This window comes from Chelon labrosus (genome assembly GCF_963514085.1).
Source record: "Chelon labrosus genome assembly, chromosome: 14".
Taxonomy (NCBI): Eukaryota; Metazoa; Chordata; class Actinopteri; order Mugiliformes; family Mugilidae; genus Chelon; species Chelon labrosus.
In genome coordinates, this window is record NC_140347.1 from 23,352,621 (window position 1) to 23,374,890 (window position 22,270).

The following is a 22,270-nucleotide window of genomic DNA, read 5'->3' on the forward strand; positions in this document are numbered from 1 at the left end:
AACAATGCGGCTGGACTCGGCGTTCAGTCAGTGCTCAACAGACAGGTAACTGATAGAGATGTAATTGGAAAGGCTGTCTCAAATGAGCCAGCAAAACGCTCTGGTGGGGCAATCACCGGGGGTCTCCTGCAAGGGCTTGCACCCTTGACATTGGGGAAGACATCACAGGAGCCACTCTTATGACGTGACCTTTCATTGGAAGCTGAAACCTTTTTGGATATTCTCTCATTTATGGTGAATTATTGAAATGGCTTGCAAAGACTGCTGCAACATCTGAGACTTGGTAACGGAAATATACTTTATTCTTTAAGAAAAAATGATGTGTTCTGGATTTACCATACATGAATAATGAGAAATTCATGACAAAAAGAAAAAAAAAAAAAAACAAGAAATGGGATTAACTCAAGGGCTTTAAAAAGCAATTTATGTAACACCGATATTCAATTTCCTGCCCTATAAATCAAAATTGCACAATTACACAACGACTGCCCGGTGAGGACACCTCCCACTGCTCATTCATCCACTGCCAACCATTAATGAACGCTCAGAATGCGTCCTCTGTTTAATTGCAACATAAACACGATTAACTCAAACCGTGGTGCTGAGCGGGAATCTCGTCCCAGACAAAGACGAGAGTTATTTAAAGGTTACCTCGACGTCCAGATTTATCTCCGCCAGACACATGTAGCATCCGAGCGGAAGTAAAAATGCTTCCGTTTGCTAAAAAGAGAGTTTATTGGCAAGGCAGTGGCAGTAAGCAGCAGTTAGTTACTGCGGGAGAAATGTCTTTGGTGAGACTGTACCTGTAAAATGTTTGTATGTTTACTGCTAGAACATCTGCCACATGAGACCGGCTTTATTCAAAATAAATGTATTCCTCAGGGCTTCTCGCACGTCTCCTTATCTAAATAATAGGGAAGAAATGCAACAGCATTGCCCGGTGGGTTTTAGATAAGCGGCGAGAACAACCCAACCAATCACCCCTGATACTGAAAAAACAGTTTCATTACCGCAAAACTTTTGATAAATAAAATATCTATTTATAAAATCATCGGCAGGTTCAGTCCGTCCCTGGACCATACAGGTCCTTCACCATATATGGTCCCTCCAGCTCGTAGCCCATCTTCCTGTAGTAGTTCCTCGTTCCCACTCCTGCAGAACAAACCACACACAGAAGACGACAACGTTTTTAGTGTACGAGGATGAAATATTAACCGGAAGAGGAGTTTACAGCAGATGCTTTGAGTCATTTGTCACCGGTTCCTTATATCCCTCTTTTCACTTTCTACCACAAAGTTACTGGAGTCTGACAGATGCAATGATTTATTATGGGCTGGATTATGTGCCAGCTGACAGGAGACTGCAATACAGACAGATAAAAAGAAGATCTTGGAAGAAATCTAGAAAGAGTTACATGGACAGTATTTCTTCAACGCCATTGAAATCATTCTAATAGGGAACTGTTTACATGTACACTAAATACAAAGATCCAATAAGATATACTGTATGTGTTTACATGCTCCAAAGCATTTATTGGAACAGAACTTCTTTACATGCACAAAGTGGTTCTGGCCAGTGTGAATAGTCAAATTTAACTTTACTGACAACACTGAATCAATTTAATATAAGAAGACCAAGGCCCCGTTCAGACCTGCATTACCAAGTACAGGAGTGAACACAGAGGATGCATTTGAGTGATCTGATCTCAGACGACATTTGGTAGTGTGAACACACAGTGCGTCCTGGGTCACATTACAGACCTCAACAGGGGGTGCTCTTGCATAAGTGGAGTTTTCCATCATTCATTCAGAAAACACACAACCTCGATTATAAATGATCGCCAGACAAAGGAATGGAAAATAAGTGATGTCTGTTCATAGGTAATGTGACGCTTTTATATTCTGTCCTTGAAGCTGTTAACTAACTAAATAATAAATAAATCTAAATGAGAGTTAATAAATGAAATGATTTAATATGAGCAGACTGTGTGACCCATTAGAGACAAATAATGTTTATTTGCATACAGAGCGTGAAACTGAAGGGACTCGTGTTCTGGAGACGCATTTTAATTCATGCCAGGTGTGAACACAGGTAAAGGGCCACTTGCAATCAGATTGTCCAGGTCTGATGATAATACAAAGTGGGGCAGACACATGTTTTCAGCTGTGCTCCCCACATCAACTCCATATTTGTTCATCTTTTCAAACGCTTGTTTAAAAACTCAGTTTTGCTACCACCATATATCTGTCTCTTCTGGAAACTCCCTCACATGATGCTTACCTCTTGTTGGGCAAATATAAGCAGAAAGAATAAATTCATTTCATGTATTTAGGCGTTTACCTTGTCATTAGATACTAATATGTTCTATTGAGTAGATTATTAAAGGCATATCACATCTCTCTCAATCTGATCAGGTCAGTGTGTTCAGACTGAGGTGGTTACATGACACATTTCTATTCTGATTCTGCTTTTATTCTAAGTGCAATAAACACTGATCAGCCACAACATTAAAACTACCTTCCTATAATATTGTGTAGGTCTCCCTTGTGCCTCCAAAACAGTTGTGACTCATCTGAGAATGGACATGGGCCTTCTGAGGGTGTCCTGTGGTGTCTGGCAACAGAATGTTGTTAGTGGGGGCCTTTGGGTCCTATGGGTTGAGGGGAGGGGCCTCTGTGGATCATCCCACAGATAACTGATAAGTCTGGGATCTATTTGCGTGTGTGCCTGTGTCAGGCTGCATCCTGCTGGGGATGGCTGCTGCCATCAAGGAGTGTCATAGCTATGGGGTGGGGGTGCCTGGTCTGGTCTAGGTGGGTGGTACATGTCTAAGTAACATCCACATGAATGCCAGGTCCAAAAGTTTCCCAGCAGAACATTGTATTGACACAAGATGGGTAATGTTATTTATTTCTCCTGTCAGTGGTTTTAATGATGTGGCTGATTGGTGTAAACTCAGCTGTCTCTGTTATATGACCCGACACGATAAGCATCTTCCTTATTCTTTAATAACCAAACTTATGAGGTCTTATTAAACAATGTCTCAGCGTTATTGTCACAAGTCACAAGTTGGCAATGGCTTCGCAAACGACCTTCAGACTATGATGGAGAAATAGAATTCACAAATACCTAAGACACCCAAGATTGTTTTCAATTTGCTGCTTCAAATTAAAAGGATCCATCTTGAAAAACATTGGGTGGATTTTAGTGCACAGGGCTGACAGTTCACTTGTCACTGAGGTTTAAAGGATGAGAGTTTTGTTGTCACAATTATTATTGACATCGACAACAACAACAGTGTGCGGCTGCTCTGCAAATATATACAGTTTATCTTCTGTTATTGTCAGTAACCATGAGCCAAAAGAATTAGAACTGAACAGACTACACATTGCACTCCAAGTGTGTTGTTTTGCTTCTCACCTGAGATAACTGCCAGTTTACCAGAGCCGTGTTCCTCTCTGGCTATTCTCTCTGCCTCCTCCATCAGCATCATTCCAAAGCCCTACGCAGCAGAGAACACAATTATCATTATACAATCTTGCCAAAATATGTTGGACTGCTACTCTCAAACTTCTCCAGTCTGACGTGGGTCAAAGAAAACAGAAGGCAGACGGGTCTGAAAGTATAGCCACCTGATGCTGGAACTTGCTGGGGTCTCGGCTGCTCACAGGGACCACGCTGCCGTACACGTGCAGCTCGCGGACGATCGACACGCCTCCTTTTAGCTCAGGACGGAAGGACTGCGGAGAGCAGCGCCGCAGCCGCAGCAGGCCAATCAGGATGTCCTGCTCCGGGTCCTCATAGGAGAGGAAGGTCTCCCAGCCGCCGTTGGCGACGTAGTCCCTCCTCACAAGCTCCACCTGTAGACATGTGTCTGTCTTAGTTAATTAAAGGTGTAATTGTTCAAAGAATACATGTTTGACTGTACAATCTTTCATCCTCTGACATCAGAGTATGTGAAAGTGAATGTCCATGTTACCTGGTAAGGCCTGACTTTGTGGTGGATCTCCTGAATGCCCACTTCTCGGGTTCTCACGTCTCGACACTGCACACGGACATTTGAACGGGTCAATAGAAAACCTCAATCTCAAAGTCAGAAAATTCCACACAAATGTCTGGTCTGAAATAAATATATGCTTCAGACAGTCACAAAAAGCTGTGCTTTTGACACCACTTGTGGCTCACAGAGAGACTTGTATTGTGAAGCAATCACACAAAACACAATGCGGACATTTTTCACAGAGCTTCACAACAGTCATTTTCAGGATTTCTTTTTTGACAGGAGATCAGTTTTAGTTTGGAACAAAATGGAGCAGCCGCAGCAAGCTGTCAGATAGAGAGCTCCTCCACAGCCCAGACAAATTTACTCTGTTCTCACACGGAGTGGAGCATGAAATCAGATCGCGGTTGCTCGTGGCGTTTGGAAAGAAAGGAAAAGGAAAAAAAAAAGGGCATAATTGACTATGATATGAAAAAAGGGCAGTGTGTTCAACCCTTCTGTTGTATTTCTGGTCAAGGAGAGTGGAAATTAAAGGGCATCTGCTGTTACCATGGCAGCCACTGACCGTGTCCAAATCAACCAAGTCTGACAACTTAAGAGGCTTCCTGTTTACTTAGAAAGAAAAAAATGTGGAGGAAAATAGAAAATAGAGTTGAATTGTATTTTTTATATTTTTTAAGACTTCTCATAAAGAACGAATGTTTATTCTCTGCTGGTTTAGCTATATATATATATATATATATATATATATATGAAGCTGTAACCCAGCTAGAAAAGTTTTAAGGAAAAAGTCAGTTTGAAACTAGGTCAAAGTCTGGATAATCTGAGCAACGACGACACGGTCGTTTTGTGGAAATTGCAGAGCAATATGTGATGGTAAATGCAACCCACTTCTGAGGTGGTTTTCCGCCACTAGCATTGTGTGAAAAGCCTCAGACCAAAACAGACGGTAAAAGTAGTTTGGGGAAAGAAAAGTTTCCATGGACAAAGAATTTTATGGCAGTATTTCTGGCTGACCGTCAATGAAGGCCTCAGTTGTTTCTAACAACCCTAACCCTAACCCATAATCAAAACTAATAGGGGGTTCATAACCACATAGGCTTTTTGATGGAACTTGATGAGGGATCTGTCTCATGTCTGGTTCTGATTCTGATGAACCCTGGCGTGGTGTTTCAGGTTGACCAGAAATTTTCTGAAGCTGTAATCTGCTTTTTTCTTTTCAATATAAATTCAATAAATGGGGAGGACACTGGAGGGGGGGGAGCTCCACTCTGTGCGTTGTCGGTCCTTAACTGTACCTGAGAGGTTTTTAATTTGTCCTCTTAACCTATCATAGCAGTATATAAAAATGATTAGAACAGTCAGCATTTGTCAGCTGGCAGCCGCCTCCACCTGAGCTCTGGGATCTTGTCCCAACTGAAAAAGTCTATTAGCTTTCTTACTCAGAATAAGCTGACAAAGTCTTTTAGGCTAATATGAAAGGTCTTTGAGTCTCACCTCAGTGCCCATGTCCTTCATCCTAGCCAGTGCCAGCTCTCTCAGGTTGCCGTGCTCCACTCCGGAGCTCACCAGCGGCATGGGAATGTCCCTGGTGGGTGGTAAAATAGTAGTGAGACAAAGAAGAGACAGCAGATACATGAAAGGGTGGAACCACAGCGTTACACAAGGGTGTTAGAATGTCAACTACATAAAGTAAAAGTATACTACGTGATAAGTACAAACTGGGCAAATATGTGCATGTATCTTGTCAATGGTGTATTTTTCTATCCTGACGGAAGACAAGGAGTTAAGCAGGAGAGTAAGACACATTTTTGTGTACTGTATAAACAGGAGAATTACCAGAAACGTACTTGAGATTAATATGCACTAAATTAGCAACTAAAATACCCTGTGGGTTCTTGTTTCTTACTGGATTACTATGGCACACATGTAGCATTTAAGTGTTTTCAAATTATTGTGATGGGATGGTCATTTAACATTTCTAGAAAAACATCTTCAGTCTGTTCTACGTTTAGTTTTTTAGCAAATTTAAAGCTGCGTCAAAAGATTCTTGGCCACTAGAGGGCAGAGCTCCAGAGTGAACGCACACTGAGTGCACACTTGGGCCCAGCTCTCTGAATGTAGATTAACAGTTTAGGAGGATCAAACTGTTGACGATCTGCAGAGTCAGACTGGATCAATGTTGTGTCTGATATCCAAAATATGGAAAGGATGACCTTTTCGTTAAATCTACAGACTGATAAATATTTGCACTATTGGGAAAAATGGATTGTGTACATGTCCGAAAGCGACGCTCATTGAACCATCATTGTATTTGTAACTCCACCAGTATAACGTCTGAATGAATGTATTGTATAGGTGACCAACTGTTTGTTCTATGTTATGTTCTTTTTATAAAAATAAAGTACAAAAAAAAAAAAAAACTGTTGACGATCTGGCATGTTCCACGATCTGTCTGTTCTTCGAGACAGAATTAAAATATGATAATTCTACAGATAATTGCACTTGGCTGAGATTTTTAACAGACAGTTTATGCACACGGTTCTAAAAACAATGGGGCAATAAAAGCTGCCAAGTTGGGTGTTGGGTGGTTTTAGGGCGTTTTACACTATCGTAACAACTGACATCACACATAAACAGTTTACATCAAAGATATTGCACAATGTAGCTTTAATCGATAGCCACGATCATCGAACCTATAAATCTGCTCACCTCTGCACGCGGTACACTCGAGTCCACGGTGGCACCAGAGCCAGAATTCGAGCAACCAGGTCCACCAGAGCGCTCGGCGTGTAGCTCTTGTACCGGCCCGTCTTCCACAGCTCGTACAGACCTGTGCCTCGGATCACCAGTGTGGGGTACAGCTTCAATCCGTCGGGCCTGAATGCTGGGTTCTCAAAAAACTCCTGCGAAAAGCACACAAGAACAGTGTCACATTAAAGCGTATGTCGGACAACGTAAATGTCACGGCTGTATACTAATGAACAGAGTCCCAGCCACCGTTAGGAATCATTTCATCCGACTTGATCTCTTTTACTTAGGTTATTGAGGAATGAACCTTAAGAAGTGAATTTTATTGTACACATTGGAAGTTTGGTGGTAGGCCCAATACATGGCTGCTTTCAAGAATGAAAAAAGAGCAAATAAAAAACTAAATGCAGATCTAGAAAATACCCACAGAGGTAATGTGATTCATTCATTTTCTCCACGACCAAATAGAGCAAAGGAAAGTGTATTCAGTAAGACAGGTCTATTTGCAAAAGCGCACACTCTATAACCTGCAAGCAGACATCAGACAAAATGGAACAAAGCAGAAGACAACACAGTCAGTCAAGTGAAGGAAACAAATGTAGCTGTCGGTTTTTTTCTTTTTTTTTTGCATTGATGGAAGTCAGTGTGATTTCCAGTCATTCGCCTCCCCTCTGATGACTATTATCATGATCCATATTTCTCTAAAATAGGCTGCATTATCACTATCTCCTAATCTCCCTCTTGTCACAGCTCATAATCACACGAGGACATGTCCCACATGGCCCTGCACTAAACCTGAAGACAGGGAGGAGAGGATGGAGGCAGCCAATCTGACAAGTAACGACGCTCTGATACAAAACCCGTAAAAAGGAGTCAAGAGACTATTTTGGGGATTCTGCACCTGCTACCGCTTCGGATCACGAATCACAGCTCCTGTTGCTCGGCGGTGAGGAACCCCGTTAAGGACGCCTCCCCTGTGAACGGGAGCATCTGTACACCAGAGATAAGTGAGAGAGGATCTCAGGCTGGGAGGAAGTCGAAATCGAATTTCATTATCAGGACAACCGTGATGGACACAAGGAGGACGTAAAAGTTATTCTGCGGCAGCTGTGGGAATTCAGCGGGGTGTGATCAATACAATACAGATAATGACCGAAAAGGACACATATTTAACGAGATGAGATTAACGGGGAAAAAAGAGATCCCTGCTTCCTTAAGCTGGCATACTGTACAGGAGAGCTTGGAGCACAGAGGCCTGAATGGAAATATGATTACCCGTTTTCATGGATGTTTTTTTTGCTGATGAAATCTCAGCTGCCATTTACATCATATCATTTCTCCTCGTTAAATTGGACACTGCAAGCAAAACAGGACGTTAAAACGTACAAGCAAGAAATTTCATAACGAAATATGAATGAAATTCTAGCTGATCTATTCATCTTTTTCTGCATAACCCCTTTAAGTGTCATTGGGAAGTCGGCAGGCTGTGCAAGTATGGCTAAATTAGATAACTTGCCTAAGACTGAGAAAATCAGTTCTGCTCATGATTATTAGTTTTATTTCCCCCTGAATGATTTGTATTTATGCATCTTTGAAATAATTTCTATAAAGGCGGGCAGTATGTTGAAAACACTTCAAGTGTGTCATCAAATTTCCATATTCTACAGATAAGAGCTTTGAACACTTTCACTCTGACAGAAAATTAACTTTAATGAAACAAACACACACAACTTTCCGTTAAATTAAGCAATGGCGATTCAGCAAAAACGTGACATACATGGAGGAGCCTTCAACTCCTGAGGGAAATATCCTGCTCTTCAGCTGATACATGCTTGATAGGGTGTGGCTGTGTGCTGTTTGGTGCTTGCAAAGAAGTATTTGATGGCTTGCCCACTGCCTTTTTTTTTTTTTTTTAAACATAAATCAGCTACCTGCTGAATCTGAAACTGCACTAATGAGAGAGATAAATGAACCAAGAATGCGGTCATAAGAACCAAAAAGACACATCTGAGAAGCTAGGACCAACCCATTTAGGCATATTTGCTTGAAAAATGACAAAAAATATTGGAATATTTATTTCTGTTTATGACTACTCATTAAAGCCAGTCACTCAAATATGGTAAAGGTAGTTTAAATCACTCAGCTATCAAAACTGGAAACCTAAGGAATGCAGGTAGATTGTGACTAACTCTACCAAGCAACCAAAACCAGATGTGGACATCATTCCTGACACTACCAAACAGATCTCCCCAAGAGTTTTGACCTTCACAGAGTATACACAGAGAGCATGCTTCACCCATCTGGATCCTTTCTCTTTATTAAAGATTAAAGCAACACTTTAGAGGCTTTTAAGCTAAGCTCAAAATTTACCACAACACAGCCGTGTGTATCCTTCAGATCTAATCAATTACCAGTGCTTTAAATTGTTTCTATGCACGTCTGCACAATGCATTTGCTTCTTTGTGCATTACCACCACCTAGTGATGTGACGCTGGCTCTTAACTCGCAGGTCGGCCAGGTTTGTGTAAGGTTAATCGAAAATATCACAGGTGCCGACGGGCTGGGTCAAAAAGCGACAAAGCAGCGTTCCAATTAAAATCCAGATAACTCCCCAGTAACACTGAGTGCAATAGGCCAGGCTGTGATCATGTTCTCTAGATGGCTGATGTAACCGGGGAGTGGAACAGGTAATGCGAGCGAGGTAATGAAAATGCACTGTGCTCAGATGCTTCAGTTTCATTACAGATCATGCAAATTAAAATGAGAAACTCTTGGCTGAATAAACTCCATTACATACAACTGAAAGGTGCATTTACTTATTAGTTGAAAGCTCCAGTGCAGTGCATCTTGGCCTACCCTCTGACAGTCAGAGTAGTAATACAAACACCGTTGACTCAAGCCTACAGTTTATAGGCCCTCCATCCCTTATCTTCTTTCAGCACCAGTGGTAACCCATGTTTGCCCTTTGCCATCAACTTTGCTTTCAGAATGTAGTTGTGTGGAGCATCAGAATCCTTTCTTGACACAACCTGGTTACTACGAATTCTTTCCGACAGAGAGAGGACATTCACAGAACCCAAGTTACATTTGTAACTTTTTTAATTTGACATTGTTAAATAAGACCTCATAAGTTTGGTTATTATAAATAAGAAACATGCTTACCATGTCAGGTCATATAACAGAGACAGTAGCTAAATTTACATCGATCAGCCACAACATTAAAACCACTGTCAGGAGAAGTAAATACCATTGACCATCTTGTGACAATACGTTCTGCTGGGAAACTTTTGGACCCGGCATTCATTGAATTGAAAAACCCTGTCTTGCGTGTTACTACCACCAAAAGCAGTGACATTCATTGACATCAGCAGATGCACTGGAAGTCTACATTCCACAGGGTACCTTTAGCTATTAGCTGGACTAAAGTCTTCATTAATTTGTCCCAAGATACTAAGATCCAAATGACAACCGATACACTCATCTCTGCACTTTCTCCCCCGTCTTTTCTGATATGCTCTGACTATTTCTGGGTGCTCCCTGTGTAACCGTGCTAGCAGTTAATTTTTATGGATTTCAGGAAAAGTCATGAGACGCTTAATTTGGGTCCTGGAGTGAAAATGTTTAAGAAGCTGCATATTTTAACTAGCGGGAAGGTTGTCATGGACATGATGAAGAGGAGCAAAGGGGAGTCACAGGCAAGCTATATAATCTAAGTGTTTGTGTGATAATGGGGTGGGGGGTGATTGGAAGGGGGACAGCGGGGAGACAGATGATTTGAGATCAGAGAGCATGGAGTGAAAAAGCTACGAGTGGAGAGGAGAGAGGAGAGGAGGCTAAAGTGAGAGATAATGGAGAGAGGAGAAAGAAGTATGAGCTTGGAAAAGAGGCACGCAAGGAGACGGGAGGGTGCAGACGGAGAGAGAGGAAAGACAGCAGAGTCGGAGGAAGAAATTCTCTCTAGAGAGGAAAGAAATAAGTGGTAATGCTACAGAGACGGAAGGGCCGAATACACATTTAATCTGCTTCCTCTCACTGTGACGACCTGCTGCTGCCCTTCATATTACCGTCAGACAAATATTCACACACATAACAGGCTCAGTAAACACACACACACACACACACACACACACACACACACACACACAGAGGGACCGTCACACATCTGTGGGAACGCAGACGCTTTAATACAACTTGAATCCTTTGCTCAGAGGAGTGTTGATGCTTCTATAACAAACTGAATAAAGGACATGAAGGCTTAAATGACAGATTTCAACTTCAGGATTTTACCTTAAAACACAGCCAGTGTTATGAGGGGTATCCTATTTCAGAGAATGTTTTATATCCAACCTGTGAGCAGAACAGCTTACCCATCGCATTCTTCTCTTTCTAGTGTCTTTTTTTTTTTTGTTGGATTTGTTGTGCATTGCATAGTGTAGCTGATGTTTTAAACCTTCTGCAATAGACTGAAAACTGTTCTTTCCTAATGCTGCAAGTATCTGCAAGTATAATTAACAGGCAAAAAAAGAGAAAACTGACATTGGTTTCCGAGACCGCGCGTGACATATTTTGCTTAGAGTCTCACCTGCGCCAATTACTATTATCTGCTCTTTTCCTCGTTGTGTTTTTAACCATCTGCCTCTTGTTTTATCACTGTAAAAATAAACCAAATTAGCCGAAAATTGCACACGGGCTCAAACCGAGCCTTCATTTACATCCTACAGTCAGGCGCGGCGGGAGGGAGCGTCGTCTGATTCTGCACATTCGTGTTATAGCCGCGTCTCCAATCAGAGCTGTAAGTGAGCCTGCTGTTGAGCGACATCTGACAGGATTCTCTATCGAGTCACATCACAGTCGGGACTGCGAGCGGCTGCCGCAGATTTTTCCGGTGCTATTTTAAGACGCTACATGCAGGATCCACTTGTTACTATGCCGCTGTCAGATAAGCAGCGATGACGCACTTTGATACCAAGAAAAAGAATAAAGTATGATTACTCATGTCACAAACAATAAACCTCATGATAGACAACTTTACTGCTATTTTTAGACTGGAGTTTCACTCATTGGTAACTCGTATAGCTCTTGTTGATTCATTTTTGACTATTTAAAACTATCAAATGACATCAATGAAGTCTTTAAAGAGTTAGTAGGGCACAAACGACGGCTCTCCACAGTAAACGTATTCTATCTGCCGAAAAAATATATACACATTTGCCTCCAACTGTGGGCAGAATACAGTGCTTGACAACTGTTTCCAACCATGCAAGTGTCTTTAATTGGCCTACAAAACCAGTGCGTAACTCCCTCAAGCCATCAGACTCTTGAACTCGCTGAAACTGGATTGAATATGCACAATAGAGACACTCACTTACAACCACAATAATATCATAACCTATACTCATAACCTGTCAGCCCTTTGCACACATCTCTGCATCCTTTACACACACTATGCTGCTAATCAGTCAAATGTTTACAATCACCTTAACTCATAGTCGATGCTGCTCTCTGTTCTGTGTAATGTCTTTTTATAACTCCATTGTCTCCCAAGTGTTATGTACCGTCTGTATTATATTGTTGTCTTTGCACCGTTTGTACTGTCTGCATCGTTTTGTACTGTTTGCACTGTTCTGTATTGCAAGCTTGCACATGTGCACTTTATGCTCAGTCCCTTGTATTGTTCTTGGTCCCATGTCTTCAAGTATCTCCATGGTCCTGGAGGAACGTCCTCTCATCTCACTATGCACTGCACCTCCCATATATGGTTAACATGACAATAAAAACCTCTTTGACCTTTGACTTTAACTTACTTCTCCAGGTTGATTCTTTTGTTACTGGATTATAATATCCTTTATTTGGAACTACCTTAAACCCAAACCATTATTACAGCTGTCATTATTAGAAAAGGGCAGCACAGTTGGTGTAGTGTTTAGCACTGACACCTCTCTGCAAGAAGGGTTGCAGGTTTGGACCGGCTGAACGGCAGCAGGGGCCTTTCTGTGTGGAGTCTGCATGTTTTCTAGGTGGGTTTTCTCCAGCTTCCTTCAGCAGTCCAGAAACATACTTGTTAGGTTAATAGGTGATTCATAAGTGGTCATAGGTGTGGATATGAGTGTGAATGGTTGTTGGTCTTTCTCTGTTCGCCCTGTGATAGGCTGTCAACCTGTCCAGGGTATACCATGTGCAATGGCAGCTGGGATAGGCCCCTGTATTCCCAAGACCCTCTAAAGCAGAGACGCCTCATACGTCAATCACAATCAACCAGCAGATCGCAAAGGTAGTGCTGGTAAATCATGTGCCATTCAAAAAAATAATGTTTTATGTGTTAGTCCATCATCTGTCCTCACTATGGCATTTGACACTTGTTTGACATACAGTACAGTGATGGACTGATGAGCAGCCAGTAAGAGATTTCCCCACACATAAGCAGACAATCACTCGAGCTGCTGCAAAGCTCAAGTAAGCTAAGTAGTTAGACTTCCGACTTCCAATTTATATCAACTAAACAAAGGCAATAAAAATGAGTGGGAGTGCTGGACCAAGCAAGACACCAGTCTAGTGCAAGTCATTAGAGTAATTTAAGAGACCATAAATGTATTTAGCATTTCTTGACGTGGGTAGATCGTTTAGACTGAGTCATGGTAAAAGTTGTTCGCATGCGAGAAAAATGTGGGCACTCCTGCTCTAGAGGTTATATGGTTATAGAAAATGAATGAATGAATTATTAGAAAACTCGCATTTGGAACCATTACTATCCCAAAGCTGACCAACTCTTATGTCTGTGAAGGTTCTCAGTCATCCAGATCATGGCATATTGAAAGCAACAACATCCAAATCTTAGCCAGAGAAGATAGATGGTTTGAAAGAGGATTGAAAGAGGATGGTTTGAAGATCAAATTGGAAAAAAACAGACACTAGTCGTGCCAGCTTCTAGTCATTAACAGATACTAGTCATTCAAGATGTTCCTATTTAAACCTCAACTCCCCACCAGTCATTTAGAACTGAGGAAGCTACACGGATGAGTGGCGAAACGCCTTTTAGGAACAATAGCAAAAAATCCTATGCTTACAATAAACTGCTCCACATCCCTCTCCATGCCCACGTTGGGCAGATCTGGCATCATGTGGGCGACCACTTTGAAGCCGGCGTCCTTTGCCAGGTGGAAGGACTCACACACCGCTCGCACCGTGTGGCCTCTGGAGAAAACACACGAGTAAAAAGACGCATCAGCGTGAAAATTTTCACCCATCAATACTTCATTTACACGCTGTTGGATGTGCCGCTATTTCATTATATCCGACCTACTGACCTGTTGGTGTCGCGGGCCACATCCTCATAAACACTCTGGACCCCTATCTCCAGCCGGGTGCAGCCGTAGCCCAGCATGTCGCTGAGGTGTCGCTTCAGGCAATAGTCGGGCCGCGTCTCTATAGTGATACCCACGCACTTGGTGTTGCTGCGCTCCGAGTACCTGGGGGAGGAAGCCGTCTCTGTTATCTGTGCTCATAATCATAAAATAGAAACTGGTTTTTTTTTTTTTTTTGCTTTTATATAATAATGTATTTTTAATCTTCACTATTTAGTCTCAACGTGACTGAAATGTTGGAGGGTTCTGTGTGAATGAAACATATTACCAGGATCATTTGGCAGCATCAATTTTCATGCTGTGAGTTTGCACGTCTCATTATCCCGACAGTTAACACTAACCTCACATTAAAAAACACGCTAATGCAATGAGGAAAACAGACAGCAAATATGCTTGTAACGCAAAAAAACATTAAGTGAGACATTAGCAAGTGTTTCTGTCAGAGGTAAATTGGATATTTAATTACTCAGTCATTCACAAATCTTTGTAAAAGGATGTAGTTCACTGTGTCTCATTACTTTTGAAATATTTTTAGCTGTGTTACAAAGAACAAAAGCAGTATTGCAGTTTTGTGTGTGTCTATTATGTGTGTCTACCAGGCATGCACCCACGAATAACTCTACCAAGACTTGCTTCCCCTCATCTGAGTTTTAGTTTTTTTTTTTCTTGCAGAAAGCTCCTGGACAACTACATCAGATTCCTTCACCTTCCTTCTATTCATCTGTTATTCAGGTCTGGAGTTGATTCCAAGTGTGGCATTAGGACAGGTGTTGAAATAAGCTCTAATCTATCGAACTCATGGACCAAATTAACAGTTTGGTGCACTTTGGTACGCCGGAAAAGAGAAAAAAAGACCAGGCTGGTGAGCTCAGCAACATAAAAAGGCGTCATTGTCCACAGAAAACAACAGCAGCAGCAGTGGATGATGTCAGGATTTTTCAGTGGTAAAGAAAACTTCACAACATCCGCACAAGTGAAGAACACCCTCGTTATCCAAGTCTACTGTAAAGACTTTACAAGAGCACATACAGAGAGTTCACCACCTGGTACAAGCTATCTGTAAACCTCAAGAATAGAAAGACAAGATTAGAGTTTGCAAAAAAAAGCATTCTTTGGATGAAACTCTGTTCAACATGTACTAGAATGAAAGGGAGAAAAAGGCATAAAGGCATGGAGAAGGTTTGAAATGAACCATGATATAGAAGACAGAAACAGCTAGATGATTTCTTAAGTGTATAGAGACACACTGTCAGCTCAGGTATAGCCAGATGAAGCTGAGTTGATTAGATGGGGCTTCACTGTGCAGATGGACAATGAGCAGAAAACATATGGCGAAAGCAGCCAAGGAGTTTGTCAAGAAAGTAGAATATTCTGTAATGGCTGAGTCATATTATGTGAATCCAGTATCACTTGTTGAAGGCATAACCAAAGGCAGATTGACCCACAAAACTAAACTGAGGAGAGCTGTAGTGAAGACCTAGAAAAGCATCACAAAGGAGGAAACACTTTCTTTGGTGATGCCTGTGGGTTCCAGACTTCAGGCAAAGGATTTCTCCTTTGAGCCCCTCAAAATATGGGACTGTGGGGGTCTAGTGAACGTGGAGGCCAGGTCAACACCTTGTGCTGTTTTTCATGTTTTTTTGAGTTGTTCCTAAAGTGTTTTTTTGTGTGTGTGTCCCTGTGTCAGGCTGCATCCTGCTGGGGATGGCTGCTGCCATCAAGGAGTGTGTCATTCCAATATTTGGAAAAATGTGCACCGCACAGTAAGATGGTTCAAATTAAATTATCCAGCAGCAGGCCAACATCATACCTTTGCAGCTGATGACTAAATGAATTTTCGATGCATCCCTTGTGGCTCATGAAACAGATAAATAAAGCAGATGTAGAACGTGAGTATAGTGATGCCGTGTGCTCCTCTGTCGTCTGCAAATGTAATATCAAGACAATATATTCTCTGCTTCGCGTAACCTGGATCTGACTCAGGGCTACTTCAAAACTTATTTGATACACTGATTGAAATCGCAAAAACATCACAAGAGACCAAACAGACGCTAGACACACGAGCCATCTCTCATTTTCTCCACTCCAACTGCTCCAATGACCATTAACTCCCCTCATGCCAGCTAATATTCCTTCTGATTCTGTATCTGCTGGCAATAAATGTCCATCTTTTACAGTCTGCTGGCTGATTTACACCAATTACAAGACTTTATGCTCCAGAGAGGATGATCAGATTGTACCAGATGAATCAATAAAAAGTCTATTATCTCAGGCGATTATCTCGAGGTATCTCGCTGCTGCGATCAGAGCGGGAGCAGGACGAGCGTGGCGAGAGGCAGAGATGTGACCATCACACGCGCGCTCTTATTTTGACGCACAAACACGCATCACAATTATCATGCACACACGCTGAGGCAGAGATAAGGGCTGTCCCCATCTAAACCAAGTGCCTCCTCCTTCCCCAAACGGAGCAGCAGCCGCCACAATTAAGGTAATCAAAGCATCTTAGCGAAGCACGTCGATAGCAGAGCTCGGCAAATTCTCACACACTCACACCTATAAGTGCACTCGCATGCCACAAACACAGGGACTGGTACATATACTGTATATATAACAGAAGAGGCAAGCACTCACAGAGACTGGCCTCTTGGCCCTTATCGGTATTTAGGAACGAGTAAATAGCTCCTGCAGACCAGCAGGTCAGCAGGGGTAATTTCAGTCCTGTGAAAAAGCCATTATTTGGTCCAATCGTCTGTATGACGTCTGAAACCCTCCTCCAAAAAAAAAAATAAAAAATGCCCATTTCTACTTTGACTTGGAATCTTCTTTTAGTCATCTAAAAAAGCGGCGCTCATCCAGAAGTGCACCTGCTGCCATTCACAGCCGGCCTAACGCAGTAAGCGAGAAATCGATGGAAGTTAACTAAAAGGCCTTTAAAGACTGGCCTTGCCTATTTTCCTCCTGAATAAATTGCTTCATTCTGTGGAGGCTGTCATCAGGTCTTAGCTTATTATAGGGCGCGTGGTGTTGAGACAGAGTGGTCAAGTAAATCTATTAGACCTGAATGCTCATAAAAAGACAGTGTAATACTTTCCATGTTGTGTAATAGGCACAGATGAACCATTTTCACATACAGGGCGTCCGTGGGAGCATTGTGACGGGGAGGAAATTGATTTGGTAATCATATTATACTCAGAGTGTTGTTTGTTTGTTTGTTTGGGTTCTGGTTCTAAATTTGCAATAACTATAATACAGTTAAAGAAAATGCTGTTTTTATAATCAGGCGATTAATCAGGCATTTAATCGAGGGAGAATTTCAAATATTCCCTGGTTGTACTGTTGCTCATCACTGCAAATTTAATATCTATATTTATAATTTTTTGTTGGACAACAGTTTTAAAAGATCCCTTTTTATGATTTTCCAAATATTTATTTCCAGCATCCAGCAGCAGTATGGGGGAAGTCTGTTAATGAATGTTAGTGAAATACTGCAAATGGTACAATAGCTCCCTCTGGTGGAGACAACTGTTCTCACACATCCAACTGCACAAAAAATGTTCAGTACGTCACCAAGTAATGCTGAATAACTGATGAATGTAAAGACATAAATAATAGTACTGTTAATCCATAACTGTATCGTAGTCTTGGTATATGTCAGGAAAGATAAAACCAGAACAGATGGATCAAATAAAGTTTTTATAAATGTTGGGATCCCAGTGGAAAAGTGTGAATGTGGATGGTGCAAAGACAAATGGAAATATAAACTGATTTAAAAGCGAAAAAACCCAGACAGGCTCTGACTTTGTCTACAGTAAAGATAACCTTGCCTAACGTCTTTCAACAAAGCAACGAGAACACCAGTCGTAAGGTTATCCAAGGCTTCAACCAATACTCCCATTATCATCCTACCTCTGACATGAGCGTACTATTTACCAATGTGGAATAGTCTTGAACTGTTGTATCTAGTCTGAAGTGGGTTCATCTTCACTTAATGTAATTGGTCTTATCAGTAGAGATCCTGCTGCTACTGTAGAGTGTTCTGTTAGTGCTGAAAGGAGGACACAGGCTGGATCCATTATGAGTACCTGACGGCCTCGGCCACATTGTTGGAGGTGTGTCCTGACAGGGCGTCGTGGAGGTTCCTGATGAAGTAGTCTCTGTAGTCCTCCGGCAGAGCCATGAAGGTCCCGCCCATCACGATGAACTCCACCTTGTCCACACTGTGGCCCAGCTGCTTCAGCTGCAGATCATACTCAAGGGTTTATACAGCTGCTAATGTGCTATTTAGTAACAGAGTCATTTTTGGGTTGGGATAGTGCTGTTCAGTTTAGCAATACAACATTTTTCTCTTGACTAACACTTATTACTATTGGAATTATCCTTTATGTGCAGCCAGTGCACATTAAACTGCCTTCAGACAGGTAAAACTGTGGCAAATTAAGATTAACAGAGCGAAGACTTCTGCATAAACTGATTTAATGACTGATTTTGCTCTGCTGTATTAGACTAATGTGGCTGTAAATTTAAATAATGGCATAATTAGGGTCGGGTTTTGCAGGCGGCTAAAAGTCATGACACTCATTACAGCAAACTAAATATATTTTCAATGGTCATGATGTATGCAAATGAAAGCTGTCACTGCACACAAGCTGATTTGTGGAAATGGCTTTTTTAGTAACAGGTATACGTTATTAACGGCTACTAAACACAGGCTGATGGGTCAACCAACTAAATGAAGCCGTTTCTTTGTAATGTAATTCTAAGCAAAGCCTAAACAATATTGACGGGCCATTAAAGAGACATAAAATGATTATATAAAGGTGAACTGTCGCGAGTCACTGACCTGCTCCACTCGATGTCTGGTCTGGAGGAATGGGTCATAGCGAGCTCGAATGGCTCTCATAGAAGTTGGCTATAAGAAAGATATGAAAAATCAATACTACATGCTACATTAGACCTAAGAAAAAAGCTTAGCTTGAGTTTAGTCTAAAGTTAACTGGGTTAACTGGCCAGCTACTGTATGAATTAGGTTCATACAGTAGCTGGAATAAAAGTATTTACCTCGTAGCCAGTGTAAGACTGTGTGGAATACTCGAAGTCAGAGTCCGGTCCACCAGGACAGTAACTATAAGACAAAAATGATTTAAGAGTTGCACTGTACATGCAGTAATAAGACTTATATAACCACGTGATGACAGATGACTTTAATTATAAGGAATTAAAACTGCATGAAATTTTTCAAATAAATACATTCATCCTCTAAGTTCAAAAACAAAACACTACTTACACACAGATGTTGCCTGTGAAGCTAATGTGAGGACATCGATGTGGCTTGCACATCACAGCCACAACCGCAATCTGCAAGAGACCAGCATGTTTTAACCGTTCTTGTTTTATTTAGTGATAAACACAAGGTGTCTTTGGTTCCAACTTTCACCCTTTCCAAATATGTATTTTTTTATTATTAATGCAAAACAAAAACCAAAGCTGAACTTCAGCATTCAACTTTCCATTTCTGACACAACAGTCTGTTGATCGACTTTGGCACGGGTTGAAATCCCAGCTTATGTAAGAGAGTATGACGAAACTATCTGAAGAAATTTTGTGAAGTTTAACTGCACCTAAGTGATGTGATTAGACTACGTGTATTAAACATTTCTTCATCTGTTTATGTGCAATTGTATTCATTAGTCTTCAAGGTATTAAGGAATAATAAAAAGTAAACCATTCAGTTGCTTCAAACTACAAAGATAAGCAGCACATACTGCATTTTAGCTGTTTGGCTGCAGCCTTACAGCATTTTATGTGAACAACCTGACCTCAAGACAGAATGGGAGACGGGAGAGAGAGAGAGAGAGAGAGCTACGTACTCCACTGGCAGTGCGGATGGGCTTGGCCTTGAGTTTTGGTAACAGAGCACGGCGGTATTGCGGTGGAACGGCAGCAATGATGTCCACCAGACGAGGCTGGGCTTCAAGACCGTATTTAGCTGAAGTCTTTGTCTTCACTCTGTTTGAAAAAAAGAGATGCTGATTATGACTGGGAAAAGAAAAAGGTAAGCACAGTCTGCAGTACGATGTGAGGGAGGATCTTTTTACTAATACGTAATTTTGGTAAAATAAATCTGGATTCAAATATTGAGTAAACTCATCAAAATGTCTATGTTGTATGTGGCTGCAGAAGGAACTGTGATATAAACAGTACTGGTAGATTTATGGCTTCACATGATCAGTTTTTGAAGCAGATATCAATATCTACCATCTTCTTATATCAACAGCTTGTACTAGCGCATTTCTGCAAGTCTTATAATATACAGAAAATAGTGATCGCTGTTATCTGTGATCTGTGTGGCTGTTTCCGAATAAACTACAGTGTCTGTATTTTTCCATAATAAAGACATCTGTCATCTAGTGCAGCGGTGTGTTTCAATAATGCATTTTTAATAGTTGTGGATAACACTGGAGCTCTCGGCCCTAGAGCAGGGATTCCCAAAGCGTGGTGCCCAGGGGTGCACGAGCTGCCTCTAGGGGGTGCGCGAGATGAAAAGTGTAATGGCGGAGACGAAGTTATCTTCTTCTACGCATTGTATAGGCTTCAAACTAGTGGCCTCTTACATCATTCATTTTTGCAAATATGATCAAATGGCTGAAATAAGGGAAACTGTCAGGTGGGATATCTCAAACCAAAGTTAATGAAGAAGGATATTTATGTCGTAGGTCGTGTGTAACTATAATTGCAATGTATGGCATCACACAGTTGCTGTGGCTTTGTCGGCTGTACACCCATTAGGTGAATCCCTCATTCAGCCACGTCCCAAAGATGCCCTATTGGATTGACATCTGGTGACTGTGGAGGCCACTTGATTACAGGGAACACATTGTCATGTTCAAGAAACCAGTTTGAGGTGATTTTAGCTTTGGGACATGGTGGGTTCTCATGCTGGAGGCAGCCATCAGAGGATGGGTCAGCAATAATACTAACAACATTGGGAGGTTGTGGCACTTAAATTATACTCAAATGGTACTAAGTGGCCCACAGTGTGCCAAAAAAATTCCCACCACCAGCAGCCTCAACTATTTGTACAAGGCAGGATGGATCAATGCTTTCACGTTGTTTATGTCTGATCCTAACATACAAATGTTAAAGCAGAAATTGAGAATTACAAGAGACAGTTATTTGAGTTACTGATGCCTCTGTTTCAGCTCAAAACAGTTTGATCATGCGTGAAAATTCCAGTAGAACAGCAGGTTCTGAAATACACAGGGCAGCCCACATGGCACCAACCAAAACCACCCATCTTCCAAATTCTTATGCTTCCTAATGTTTGAACTCGAGCAGAGTTGTTGGCATGTGACTGACTGATAAATGAACAGATATGAACCTCTCGGTGAGTGTATACTGGAGATGACTTACTTGTTAAGATTGATGTCCTTTCCCTCTTCGTGGGCTTCTACCAGCTGCTTGATGACATCAGCAATGGTCATCATCATCAGCTCAGCTCGACTGATATCACCTGACAGAAAGCAATAATCAGTACTGCAAGATCACTATTTCAAGACGCTGCACTACTAAGCTCCATACAGCAAACACTCTGGCAAATGTCTTGATATTACGTCCAACAAGAAAACAAGTAATATAATACAACGTTAATTGCTATTTGATCACTTTCAAAATAGAAACGACTCGCTTTTAAAATTACGAATATTGCTGAACTTTCTACATAATGATGCCTAGCTGACAGTTAGACATGCAGTTAGCATTAGCAACCAGCTACTGCAAGTCTGGCCATTTCGAAAGCTATTTCTGATATTACAAAACACTCACTCCTTTTCTTTGGCTTCCCCATTTCTTCTTTCAGGCACAGAATCCAATTTTAAACGGACGGGTATATGTTAAGGGATTTGCTACGGTTTACATCTGTCCTTTAACCGGAAAGTGCTCAGTAAAGTGGTAAACAACTCCACGTTGCGGCAAAACACGGCTCCTGTCGCACGGCAAACGAAACTGTCGTAAAATGGCGTAAACGCAACTTTCCCCCAATTAAACTGCAATTTATTGAAGTAACTAAATGTTTTTAATGACTTAACCCTTGCCAGGATTTTAAACGTTTTTAACAGTTACACTACTGTTAATTGGGCATATTTTTGTTTAAAAAAAA

At 41.5% G+C, this 22,270-nt stretch overlaps 1 protein-coding gene across 1 annotated transcript; it reads right to left on the minus strand.

Annotated features, from left to right (window-relative positions):
- elp3 (elongator acetyltransferase complex subunit 3) lies at positions 1 to 22,111 on the minus strand. The gene is made up of 15 exons (XM_084560106.1): positions 21,937 to 22,111; positions 21,526 to 21,625; positions 19,983 to 20,121; positions 19,400 to 19,470; positions 19,174 to 19,237; positions 18,956 to 19,024; positions 18,198 to 18,352; positions 14,056 to 14,217; positions 13,816 to 13,942; positions 6,713 to 6,906; positions 5,498 to 5,588; positions 3,980 to 4,045; positions 3,633 to 3,860; positions 3,421 to 3,502; positions 1 to 1,152 (listed from the first exon to the last, which is right to left on the minus strand). The coding sequence occupies exons 1-15, from the start codon at positions 21,956 to 21,958 to the stop codon at positions 1,061 to 1,063; spliced, it is 1,662 nt and encodes a 553-aa protein (XP_084416232.1). The 5' UTR covers positions 21,959 to 22,111; the 3' UTR covers positions 1 to 1,060.
- Between the last annotated feature and the right edge of the window lie 159 nt (positions 22,112 to 22,270).

What these genes read in the sequence shown, in the direction of transcription:
- elp3 (XM_084560106.1), bottom strand. Translation starts at nt 21,958, where the DNA reads ATGGGGAAGCCAAAGAAAAGGA. An exon ending in ACAAAGTCAGGCCTTACCAG is followed by an intron (nt 3,861 to 3,979) that starts GTAACATGGACA and finishes ACATGTCTACAG; the next exon opens with GTGGAGCTTGTGAGGAGGGA. An exon ending in CCAGCAAGTTCCAGCATCAG is followed by an intron (nt 3,503 to 3,632) that starts GTGGCTATACTT and finishes TCTGCTGCGTAG; the next exon opens with GGCTTTGGAATGATGCTGAT.